Source organism: Bombus huntii, chromosome 9 (genome assembly GCF_024542735.1).
Source record: "Bombus huntii isolate Logan2020A chromosome 9, iyBomHunt1.1, whole genome shotgun sequence".
Lineage (NCBI taxonomy): Eukaryota > Metazoa > Arthropoda > Insecta > Hymenoptera > Apidae > Bombus > Bombus huntii.
This window is the reverse complement of record NC_066246.1, coordinates 11,584,445-11,597,857: the sequence shown is the minus strand read 5'-3', so window position 1 is coordinate 11,597,857 and position 13,413 is coordinate 11,584,445. Positions and strand designations below refer to the sequence as shown.

At 39.1% G+C, this 13,413-nt stretch overlaps 1 protein-coding gene across 4 annotated transcripts in view; it reads right to left on the bottom strand.

The window, feature by feature from the left end:
- Positions 1–13,413, bottom strand: part of LOC126869348 (probable nuclear hormone receptor HR3) — a 117,943-nt gene that overhangs the window by 65,425 nt on the left and 39,105 nt on the right. Inside the window, exon 2 of one of the 4 annotated variants that reach the window (XM_050625747.1) lies at positions 5,071–6,263. The exons of the other annotated variants lie outside the window; for them this stretch is intronic. Within the exon in view, the coding sequence (XP_050481704.1) occupies positions 5,071–5,194 (124 nt within the window). The 5' untranslated portion in view covers positions 5,195–6,263. The remainder of the gene's footprint in view (positions 1–5,070; positions 6,264–13,413) is intronic. 4 annotated transcript variants of the gene reach the window in all.

Genomic DNA, 13,413 nt, shown 5'->3' with positions numbered 1-13,413 from the left:
TGTGGGTAATTTGTAGCTACATAATTAACGTCGTAAATATTTATATGAGGTAAATACGTGTATAATAAGCTTTAGTAGGACATCGTTATTTTAGAACAAAATTTTCGTCGTAAATTTTTAAGAAGTTATCTTTATAAATCAGTGTTCCAATTTTCCTTTAACCTTTTGTTTGAAGTTAAAATCATGATCAGTACCATTAAAAACAGTTTCGCGTTTCTGAGAAGCTCGGAAAAATGGACCAAGTTTCAAGAACGAGATTGCAGATGACATTAACTATTATTATAAAAAATATATCGTTCGAGTTTATCAAGTTTTTCACTTAACAAGCTATCCTATACCCTAAAAGCCTTTATATACGTATTATATAAATTACACGTTAAATACACGAGATATCTTCTTCGATTATTAAAAGAACGCGGTATAATTATTTCAAAAATGGTATATTTCAAACGTTAAACGCTTTGTAACACGGTTACATTGCCGAGATTAAAATTTATAACAGCAATTTTCGCTCAGCGCACTATTATTACTCCAATATCATGAAATCCTATTGAACTTAGTTTACTTTTAAATATCCGTAAACGCTTTGACCCGAAATATTATGCGTGTACGGGTACACTACACCTCTGTTTACGTTAACTTCATGTTTAAATACTTGCCAATAATATCCTTCTTTATCTGTCACATGTCTTACATTCATCTTGTAAGGAACTTCTTCCAGGATAACAAGATCAGCCAGCAGGTAGAGCAAACTTTATCGAAGGGAAATATAAGGAATCCCATCATTGGTACAGTCGAATATGTGGAATAACTCTATATGAAAAAATATATCGGAGATACGGAGTACAATCTTTTCGTACGAGTTGGTTGTTAATCGATACAGTATGATATTTATGATTAGAAAAAGTATTGGTACGTCATTGTATTTATTATAGCATTTGCATATAAATTAATTAGATCTAGATATACTAAATTTCATATCACTTAATAGTACTTTTATATGATTGCAAAACCTTGATACTGTGAAAATGAAATGTATATAGAGGCTGATTGAAAAACGTTTCATTGCAAGATAAGGGTATGTACCAGTACCTTTTTTATCACTTTACTGTGAAGTTTGCTAATTTTAAGCTGAATAGCAATGAATTAATAAGGAGTTAATCTACGCGCGAAGAAAAGTAAAAAATATAGAACTCGATATATTTTGTCTAAAGCTTCATTGAAGAAAATAAAGTCTGAACACGTTGTACCGAGAATTAGCCAAATGCATAAATATCCGACAAATTTTCAAATTAAATTTTCCCAAAAAAGAGGTTTTAAATGACACGATTTTATTTTACAGTCTCGACTTATTTTCGCAAGTAAAAAATGTCCATTCCTATTTAATTAAACAGTTATCAGCTCAATTAGTTAATTTCACACGTACGCGACAAATTTTCAAACTCAATTTTCTCAAAAGTGAAACGTCATATGAGAAAATGTTATTGCATATTCTCAACTTATTTTTTCACGTAGATTCATCCACTGTTCAAGTGAACCATCATTCACGTACGTCTCGTCAAGAACGCGAATAGACGTAGATGAATTAAGATAACAGGCGAAGTTCAAAACTCGGGGCGGCGTAATCGGCGAATGTAGAAGCAGCAGCGGTGGCTGTCGCCGCGAAATTTGTTTTCTCGACAACGCGAAGGCAGGACGACATTACCAGCCGACGTTACGGTCGTTCTTCTTACGAAGCTTTTGCGCAACCCGCTCTTACGTGGGTACTTTCGCTTTGCATAATTTACTCGCCGCGTTTCGATCGTGTATTCGTATTCGGGACGGCTATGACTCCCGCGACATCGTCCAGTTGCTTTTGAAACCGTCCCCGTCCTTTGGCTATTTCAAACCGAACGCGCGTTTTCCCCGGACTTCGTGGAAAATGCGCCGTCATACTCCTGTGAAACGATTTCTGTGAAACTTGTAGCCAAGATACACGTACTCTCTTCTATCTTTCTCTTTCCCTCTCACTGTTCAGTGTCTTCAACGTCCTCGAATTGATGAAGTTCCGTAGTTCGAACACAAGGCTCGAGCTATGAGCTTTGATCGTTCACGCCTCGAAGTTTGATTATCGATCACTCCGGCGCTACGAGTTCGCGCACCATGGCCAACGCGGAAATACTTCTCCGCGTGTTACAATGTTTGTAACTTGAGCATGATTGGTCGAGTAAAAGTCGTCGTTAATAGCAGAAATATCAGAATGATCAATCCGATCGATTTATCAATTTATTGTAGAGATTGCGTAGAGTTCTTTTATTTTAATTTTTAACAATGTTTTCAGAATTTTTTTATTTCGATATTTTGTAAAATTCTCTTTTTCTTCATTCTTACAGAGATTTTATGGAATTAGTATATTTCCATATTTTCTAAAATTTTGCTTTTTTAATATTTCATAGAAATTTTATAGAATTCTATTGTTTGAATATCCCACAGAAATTTTGTAATGGTACATTTTTGACAATTTGGATTACTTTTAAGAAAGTACATGGATAAAAACTTTTCCCTTTACATTTATATTCTTCTATTCTTCCTTTTTGGTATGACTTTTATACTTCGATCGTAAATAGTTCTAGTGTCAAATACAAACGAGAATTTTTTAGAAATCTATTAAAATCATTTGAGAGTTTCTAGAAATTTTGAAAATTTTATACGATTCAAAGTTGAGAGAATATTTGACTTTTTTCGTTTCAATGGGGACATAAAAACGAGAAGAGAGATAGATCATAATTTGAAACCATTTTTAGGAACGATTTTTAAAAAGGAACTCGTGTATTACGGTGTGACACGCTTGGCGAATCTGTGCTTTCCAGTGGGTATTTGTATTCGGTACGGCGCGCGGTTCACGACATCGTAAAAGCAGTTTTGAAACCTTTCGAGGTATCCTTGCTGCCGGTTTCTAAACGATTTCCTTTTCTTTCTTTCTCTGTCTGGGGTATTTTCACCAATGAAGCTTAATGTAAAAACATTTCAGAACATTTTATGACAACCCCGTTACACTCAAGCTGTTCTCAGAGAAGATATTTAAATAAACCCAATTCCCGAAAAATCCAAGCTAATTATTCTGTGTTAAAAATACATTTCTTAACCTACACTAATCTATCACAATATATGAAACGTGGAATTGCTAGTTTGCATGCGGATGTTTATGCCAACTCGTATTTCAACGAAGAAATAACGTGTATTTTATTTTAAATATTTCGTATAATCTTGTTGATTAAGTGTATTCTATATACTTCCATATATACATAAATTTTCGATGAATACATAAATATCTATAATCTACCGATAAGTTCACTAACAGAGGTTAAGCAAAGTGCACTTGTCCTGCTTTTTCATTATTATACTTTAATTATAATTTCAATTCTCATTTTTCTTAAATTAATGAATAAAGATAATTTACCGAATCAAATTTACGTAACAAACTCATTGACCCATTTTATTCTGTACTCTAACTGAAACTCAATTACTCCTAAGATCATTGGAACCGATATGTTTGACGGTTGCACGTTATTCACCAAAATCGTCGTTCACCGCAAACCTTTGGCTAACGATCGTTTGCCGTGAGCACACGCCCGTGAATCGATACATATTTACGCAGACGTATCGAAGTTATCTAGTTGGCCGATCATTTCGGAAGCTACATCAATCACGTGGCCAATGTTTGAGATCAATTCCAGCAATCTTGCGCGATAACGGGATCGAATAATCGACGGTGACGAACGTGTACCGCGTTTACGAGACAATTTAGTAGTCGTTTATCAGCCATTAAAGTCGAAATGTTCCGCGGTGGTGCACTGTTCCGCGTTTGCCGCCGCGCGAAATTCGAAACCAAAATTTTACGAATGGTTCCCCGGTGACGTAACTTCGCTGAACGAATGCGAGTCGCGTAATGAAATTAACTCGCAACAAAAGCACCGTGTAAATAATGTAAAACGACGTTTCAATGTTTCACCGTTGGAGCCACACTGGAAATTTCACCGTAGAACTTTCGCGCTGCGTATTGAAATTATGAAAGTGCCCCGAATGGGATTCACGCGATGCAAACGACGACATCCACCACGGAATACGAATTAAGAATATTCTATTCTTTTTCTCTCTTGTACAATCCTTTTCTTTCTTCTCTTCTATATTTTTCTTGTTTTAAAACGTTTATGTTAGCGAGTAAAATTCACCCATCGAGTTGATGCTATCGTTAACGCGACGTCTCGTTGTTGCGGCCAAGTACGGATTTTCGGGCGCGCGCGTCTGACGACAAACCGCCTAATGTACTGCGAACGAAACCCACGTGCGAAGTGAACGGTCAGACGCGCGCCGAATCAACGAAACCCTCCCACTCGCGTAACTGCAAATTCTGTAGGTTCGCGAACTTTGAACGTGTGATAAGTGCGTTGCATAAGTCGAGTTTACCATGTATTTTCAAGGAGCTAAAGTTGGACAATGTATCGAAATATTCCTACGCTTATTAGAAGTCAAACGCTTACATTTGAATTACATACAAACTCATAAACTTTCGATTTACTCAAGTTAAACTAGAATTTTAGTACGTAGAATTTCCTATAAAATTCCACGCCAACCATATATCATTCAAACGTCAAAAAGAAAAGAAATATTTGCCCGTTGCCTTATCTCGAGTCATATGAAACAGTACCACGAGCAATGTACTCCTTGATTCCACGAAGTAACTGTTCTCGCATAGAAACAAAAAAAAGCACACACACCTACTGTCCTGTACACAGTAGCAGGCAACTGAAGTACTAGTAGGCACGAAGCGCATTATTCTCAAAAGGACGTTATGTAAACTCGACAATTCCGTGGACCCCGTACAACGGTTCTCCGACACGAGTGGAATTAGAAAATTCACAGTAGGCCATCACGAACCGGCCGGTACGTACGCGTGATTCTTTTTCCTTAAGATCGTATACAATCGACGTGGGAACGGTACGTTTCTATAAGACATACACGCATACACGCATATACACACACACATACACACACACACAGAGGTAGATCGTAACGGAGCTTTTTCGTTACCTTTTATGCTCCCGGACGAGGTATGAGGCGTCTGCGGTGCGTGCGAGGTCAGAGGTAACGGCGAGCCCGAGGAGGTCGCGGAGTGTTCCAACTTGGAACTCACCGCGCTCCACATCTCGAACATGTTGAACGCCGTGGTGATGGCCTTTAGTCACTTCCAGGCTGCTACTCCCGTAGATCACCCGGCGCCCTTTACAAGCCCGGCGTAACATCCGCTGCGGCGCTCCGCGACGCCACCCGAAAGGACGTCTTCGTCGAGCGAGACGGATATCTTTCGAGGTGTACGCACAGAATACTATATATCTCGTGGCCCACGTGTCACTCGAATATCTTCTCTATATTGTAGTTAACTATCGTTCCTTGATTATTCTATATTATGGTAACGTTGTACTATGCACCAACACGTTTATCGTTACAGCTAAGGATCGTTACCCAGAACATTAATACGAATTTCACTTTGTACGGTTGTACCTTCGTTTCGTTTGCGACTTTTCGATTCTATACGATTAAATATTGTTTTTACAATATTTTACCGGTTCCTCGATTGCTTCACGTTAAATATTGTCGAATCGATGATCGTTAACAAAACTATTTCTTAGTAACACTTCTCTTCTTTTTTTTCTACTTTCTTACCGATTATTTACTAAGCTCGATTTTATTCACGTACTTTACAAACGGCACTGAAACCCGTTTCTCTTCTACCTTTTTTCTCCCTTATCGATACACTGTTATTATATGTATATATATATATTTACATATATATATATATAGAGAGAGAGAGAGATGTACCACTACCGGTACCGTGAACCGATTTTAAGCGTACGAACAGCGACGCGTTCTCTCCCTCTTCTTCACCGGTATTGCGTTAACACCGCGTCCATCGTCATCGTCCACTTCCGTCTCCACCTCCTCTTCCGCCTCCTCCACGCCACCCCGACTCGCCCTACACCACTGCGTGACACGGTTTACCGCGTATCACCTTTCTACTGTTATTAGTATCGTCAGCACCTTGGCTAATGAACGTCCCGCCGACTTGCCGACCAGCCTTAATCGCCGCGAAGTTGAAGCACACCGAGCCGACTGGTCGTGATCGTCGACGTTACGATCGTGTCCCTTGCTTTCGTCGTCGCTTTCGTTGCCAGTACCTCGAGTGACATGGCGCCACGGGCGTCTCACGTTCGTAGATCGTCGATCTGCAAACAGTTTCGTCAGCATCTTTGCCCCTCTTTGATTATCGTTTCGCTCGGTACTGCTGACATTTTTTGGGAAATTCGAGAATATGCAAGTTTTATCAAGGATGCGAGGTTTTTTTTCAGGAAATTCGAGGATTAGAGAAGAAGATGGAAGGTTTGAAAATTAGGATTGTGAGAAGGTTAGCAAGATGAAGATACTTCGGATTCAGCTGGATACAGAGAAGTTACGAATTAAACTATCGAATAAAGATACTAATTGATGTTTTGGATCTACAGATCCATTTAGGGTTTATATCGCATTTTTATTTAGGGACGCGTGTAATGGAAATACATGAAATTATATTTCATTTGTTTTAAGTAAAACGACTTGCTCCACCGTTTATCAAGTCTACGAAGTATTCTGCGCACGCAACGAAAGCACAACAAAGAGATTAAACGAAAGAGTAATTGTGACATGGAACATAAGGAAAGACAACAATTACACGAGCCACGTGTACAAGATGTAAAAAGAGAGTCACGCAAGAAGAGAAGTGAGAGGTGTAAGAGGATCGGATAAACCAGAAGCGACACGCACGTGTTTCGAGACGAGTATCGTGTTCGACACGTTGACGTATTCGTCTACTCACATATGCTCCGGGCACTTGTCACACGATTGCCCGACACCGTTAAATCGCGAATTTAATTAACACGTTGCATCCCGTTACGACAAAACATGCTCGGCGTACAGTGAAAGCAAGAAAAGAAAGCAATAAAACCGCAGCCCGTATACTTTATATCAGCCTGACGCCTCAATCGAGAAGTCAATCAAAATTCTTCTTCACCGAAAACAGCCTAACGCCCAGAAAAAGAAAATTTCTTAGAAAATGTCGAAAGGAGAATTGACTTAAAATGAACATTTGCAGCTATCGTACATATTTGCATCTCTCATGTTACATAACAAATTCCAACGTTTCGGTCGAGAGTTTCATCAAAATTTTGGAAAGAAGCACGAAATTCCACATCATCGAGAAACAACCAAATATGTATCCTAGAAGAAGAACGAAGAATTCCTTACAAGATTTCCACGACAAAAGAATAGAAAACTCTTCACCAGATCACCAAATTCCTTCAGAGAGAAGAACAAAACTTGTCGAAAGTTCGTAGTGAGAATTAAAGAATAGAATTGCTCGTCATCGGGGGATGAAGCAGGGCGTCGCGTAACCTCAGAACGTGGTCGATCGGTCACGACTTGACACGAAAATTCAGACATGTGCACATCGATCGTGCATTTCCGTACACGGGCTGTTCCCCTTTAATCCTGCCGCGTTGCAAGTACTAGAGCCCGTGTCGAGGGGAACCGCACTTTGCTATCGAGCGAACCTCGCAACCAAGCGACCACCAGCCGAGCCTGCCTTGCCTTGCCTACCCACCCACCCGCCTATATACCTATCCACAAGCGCGTATAGATATACACACAATGACGCGGACGGGAGCACATCCACCAACGGCCTATTCCGTGCTTTCATGCCGCTATACAGTGCCTCTCTAGGGCAGGTTGGGATTCACCGTGGAAGGAAGCATCGTCGAGGCGATGCGATGTGCCTACATTCGCGACTCTACTCGCTACATACGTACCTCTTCGTGTAAGTATGTCCCTGCGTATGTCCCTGCGTGCACGTTTAACACGTGTATGTGACGAGAATAAATGTGCACAAGGTGTATGCCAGAGAGAGGAACGTGTATCTGTATAGGTATGTGTGGTTTTTTGTGTACACCTGCATGAAGAGAGCATGTACATCAGGAGAAGGGAGAAGAGAACCGTGTACATGCAAGGTGTTCGTCATTTACGTTGCGCTCAGTAAGGTGAGTATGTATACATAACTACATGCATGTACATAGACGACGACACACTGCACCCGTGTAATGAACTGTGTCACCATGATTTGTAGTCCAACAGGGATGTGCACGTGTGTGACGTGGCGGCCGGTGTACACGCCAACGGTGTTACGCAATAACTGCGACGAAAGCGCGCGCGAAAAAATCGCGACTCCCTTATATACGCGCCTACATATGTATACGTAAATATACGGCGGTCCGGAGTGCACACCGGAGTACTCTAATGAACCGTATCGCTGCTATATTTAGTGCACCGGTAAACACGCCGCTACGCTAATCCGTAGATACTGCACGCACTCCTATCATTGTATAATCACGCAAAAAACACCATATATGTATCTGTGTGTACCACGATCGACGTTGCTATAGTAGTTTCGTCCGTGCAGTGTTCTGCAAGTAGTTTCATGTGTATAAGTGTGAGTACTCATACATAGACATACGGGCAAAGAGAACCCCGCTGCATGGTTGCAACCACGACCTACACACCGAGACGAATAGCGAACCCGCTATTATATATGGTTTGCAGCGGAGAACGAGTAGAGAGGAGAAAAAGATGAGACGGTGTACAGCCTGGTACGTGGAACAGAAAGAGATAGGCCTATAGAGAAAGAGAGTAGGCACACGATGGGAAAGAAGGAAGAAAGGAAGAGCGGAAGGAACGAGGGAGAGATAAAGAGGGAGATGGTGTACCGTAGTACGGGCTACATTCTGTCGGCCCCACTAGCCCACTGACTCGTTGCCTCGATGCACTCCTCGTTCCTTCTTTCCCTCTCCTCTACACACGGTCTTCTTCCCTCTTTTCTCGCTCTATTCTCCGCGGCTAGCGGGCCTCCTCGTTCGCCACGCGTCCCGTCGAACATGCACGTTTATACGGTATATATACATAACTCTACACACGCTGATATGCATCTATACACCACTCTATCCCTCCTGTATACGGTCTTTCCACCGGTGTTGCTCGAGTTCCGTGCCGGTGTGCTGCGCCTCTACCGATGAAATGGGGTGATAATGAACCGTTAACCCCTTTCGCGACTCGATGCGCGCCGGTTCGCGGTTTTTTTTTATGAATATATCTCTACACCAGCTATCGGACATCCGACGTTTTCGTTTTGTTCGGTGTGCACTACATGGTCGTGTAGCGTGGAATTCTTTAGAGATGATACATTTTTCGACTTATGAGAGTTGGTTTCCTTTAAAAATCCTTTTTTTTATAAATATACTTATAACGATTGATAGACGGCAATATAAAGCCTTCATTTTCTTGATAAATATTGAATTTCCTATACAATTTACTAGATGTATTTCTAACGTTTGTAATATTCATTCAGCATTTTTATAAAGAAATCAAAAACGTATTCACACGTTAATTCGTAATACGATTAATACACGACTTAATATGTAATACAAAAAGGAATCTGTAATGAAACTTTGTAAAACAATATATTACTTATATAGTTATCCAGGAAATAATGAATATAGAGCAAGTTCAATCTTTCTACAACGCAAAATTGTTCCTTAAACCGTGTCCAAAGTGTAACTATTATTCTATTCCGAAACATTCTCCAAATCCAAATCAAAGCGACATAACCAACAAAACATCGAACACGGGTGTACTCGCCATACCGGCGATAACGCCATCTCGACGTCCATCGCCGGTTAACGATCCTCCAATTCATCTATGCATCCATTATTGCGCGGTTAGCACGCTTACCGCGCGACAATGTGTAAACTCCTGGTCGATCTTCGTTAGCTCTGATGCAGACGAATGATGCGACGTTGTTCTGATTCTACGGCAATAATACTATGCAATTCGAGTACTTTATATTTTCCATAGTTGTATTATATTTCCAATAGTCGGATTTGTGCGCATTGTATCATTAAACGTATGAAATTGTCAAATCGCGCAGCATCGAAATCTTTTTCTACATTCCTGTGCGCTGTTTCTTGGACAAATGAACAAACATTACTGCTGAAACTTTACAAATGACACGTTACGAGAATGATGGAACCGACGATGTGAAAACGTTAGAAACATCGAAAAGAGACAACGTGAAAACATTAAAATGATCGAATGGAGGACCTGAGGAAACGATACATCTTCGTTTCACTGGACTATTCGATAGATCGATATATTTTTAATGAATACACACGATCGTGAAACCTACTATTAGGTTTGAGTTAAATTTGGCTGAGATTTAGGTCAGGTTTGGGTTAGCAAGACGAAAATTAGTCCCCTGCTTCTAAATTCCAGTATAAATTACCCATACAGTGTCGTGATTTAGCACTGATGACTATGCAATTCGTCATCTTTATATTTTTAATATTAAAACTTCCAGAGTGATCAAAATAACCAACTTGTAACTTCTTCATAAATTTTATAAATCTATAATTGAATTTTTAGCACTTTAATTATCTGTCTTTGTAAAATATATAGATAAATTTTGTTTTTCTCCTGCATTATATATTTTTCCATTTTGATATCTTTCATACGCTTTAGTTATTCTGTATAATACATAAAATCATGCAGTCTCGCGATTAGGAATATTGATGTATCAAATCAAGCAGGGCGAAATCGTAATAAAATTATGTTTCTCGTCTACACCAAGCATCATCACGGCTGAAACAAACGTATAGGCTGATATCCGGCGCGAAGTCTTTCTCTCGTCAATCTTACGCGTTCCACGTGACACGAAGATCCGCGACGCACCGCGTGCAGAAATTGAAAAACGCGGGTCGAAGCTACGCTAAAGCGGTCGACGCGTTCCTGCGGCACTTCGTAAACTATAGCCCGAGCCCGGCCGCTATACGTGTGTATCCCCGGTGCACGCGTGTGTCTGTGAATTACTTTCGCCCCGGGGGGCATCGCATCTTATTTAGGTCGTGTACACCGAGCGTATACTTTGGTTCTGGCACGAGCGTGCCGGCGTTATTACGGCATCGCTGCCACTGCTGCTGCTGCTGCTGTTCTGTCCGACACACCGAGGGACGCAGGTGATTCGCTTTTACACACTGCACCGCGTACAAACGCACGAGTTTTGTCATTGCGTTTCACCAGCTAAGATGGATAACGACTTTCCAAGGTGATACTTCAATTGAGATCACTGAACAGGTGATACGAGTATATGGTAAGTATGGGATATTAGCTGATTGATTAAAGCGTTGTTTGTTAGAAAACTTAATGAATATACGAATGAAATTACGCGAATGAAAGTTCTATTGCCTACGTTATATGTTGATAAATAAATCTTAAATGAAATTTATATACTTCAATATTGGAAAAAATGACATACTGTCGATTTATAGATATTCGTAGATGACAGGACTCTTACGAAAGATGAACTAAATCTGGAAAGTTATTCAGGATCAGAATCATATAAAGACCAACAGAGTAATGTTTAATTCATTATTTGTTCATAACTCACAGCTGCAAGTAATTTGTACATATTTTTACTATATCCCTTCAATCATCAGCTAGTATCAATACAAAATTTTTAAAATCGATTAATCCTTTTCTTAATAATTTAGGTCAATTATTACGAGATTAGTAGGTGTCCTAATACTAATGAACGGGGGTGTAGGTAGTAGTACGTACTCATTCGGATGAATAGTAGACTCGACAATCTGACTAGTGATTTATGATCCCATGTAAGTTGCCGAACACCTGAAGGGAATTTTATTGCCGTCAAGGCAATAAATGCAGGCAACAATCTGATTGATAAATTTTTCATTTAATCACGATAATCAAAACCGAGTTAACAAATCAATCTCTGAATATCTGAACATGTTATATACCACTGACGACTTTCTGATTGTTATATTTATGCAAAATTAAACACAGATAATGATCCGCAGATTTGCGATTACGTTTCGAAGAATCAGAACTGACATAAAAGTTGTTACGCACTCGAACTCTAACTCGAATACTGCTTCCAAAAGTTTAATACTTTAATTACTCGTATTGGAAGATAATTACAGGCAATTTGGAAGAAGTGGTTGGAACTAGCAGTGTACCTCCGCAATCTTCTTAAGATTGTTTCCTTCTTTCTTTTGTACTAGAAAATATATAAATTATTATAATCGTAGAATTTTAATACACCTAATTGTACCTTATTTTATAGCAAATGCTTTCACATCAGCAGAACTTATTAATGTAAACAGAATAATTCCTGTCACGAGGAAGAAATTTTAACGCATTCTTCGTTAATTCAATAAATATCATTGAAGATGAATAACGACAGATGTAACTGTTAAGTTTTATTCGAAAGTGACAGTCCAATTGAGATTATTTCGAGTCGATGATCACGAAAGGCATACATTAACGAGAGTTTCGATTGTGCTACAGTCGCAAACAACTTTTCCCGTTTCATATTGCGGCACATAGGTATTTCCGCTTGCATCATGGGGACATCGTTAGAGATAAGAAATTACGAGTATCCACGGCTCTAATGTGCTCGAGAATTATGCTTTCTTAATTACTCCGATGCACGTGGCATTTTATCGAGGACTTTCATTCAGAAGTCAACGACACCAACCTGCGTAATAAGTGTGCCACCAATATTTATTGGAAACGAGAAAGCGGCTGACGTCCAATAATCCACTTAAAAACACCTTAGGAAATTATTTTGATTATGATTGCGATTTAATTTTCTACTCGGTCAGTTGATAGGCAAGAATGTTACACATCCAGTATTTTAACGTTACGAAATGTAATTAAGAATAATCAGTGCCACTTATGCGATATTATTTATAAATGTTAAACCCAGTTTTTTAAAACTATTCCTAATGCATAATCTGTGTCATTAGAATCTATTATTATTTATCATCTTGATTCTTCATATTTGTTATTTCCGATTTTTATATTCATAAATATTTTTTGTCATTCGAGATTAATAATTTTTTAACGACTTATATTATACGTTTTTTTAAACATCATTAGATTGAATACTGACGAAATGTAATACAAGGAAAAGAACTGCGATTATTTTTAACTGTGTTGAATTGTAGATCTTCAATTACTTGCACAGTTTTTTAATTTTAGATCATTCTATTTTAACAATATCTAAACGGACGTAATTTCTTGTAAAACATATAATAGAAACGTTTAAGAAACCACCAAATGCCACTTAAAAACACTGATAGAGACCAGAGGAAGAGAACCACAATGTTTTACGCTCAATTATCTTCAGACATTTGCGAATAAATTCGCAACTTTGTGTCATTCTACCATAATTACTTTTTATAATTCACGCAACAAAATTCTTTAAGAATCGTCGAA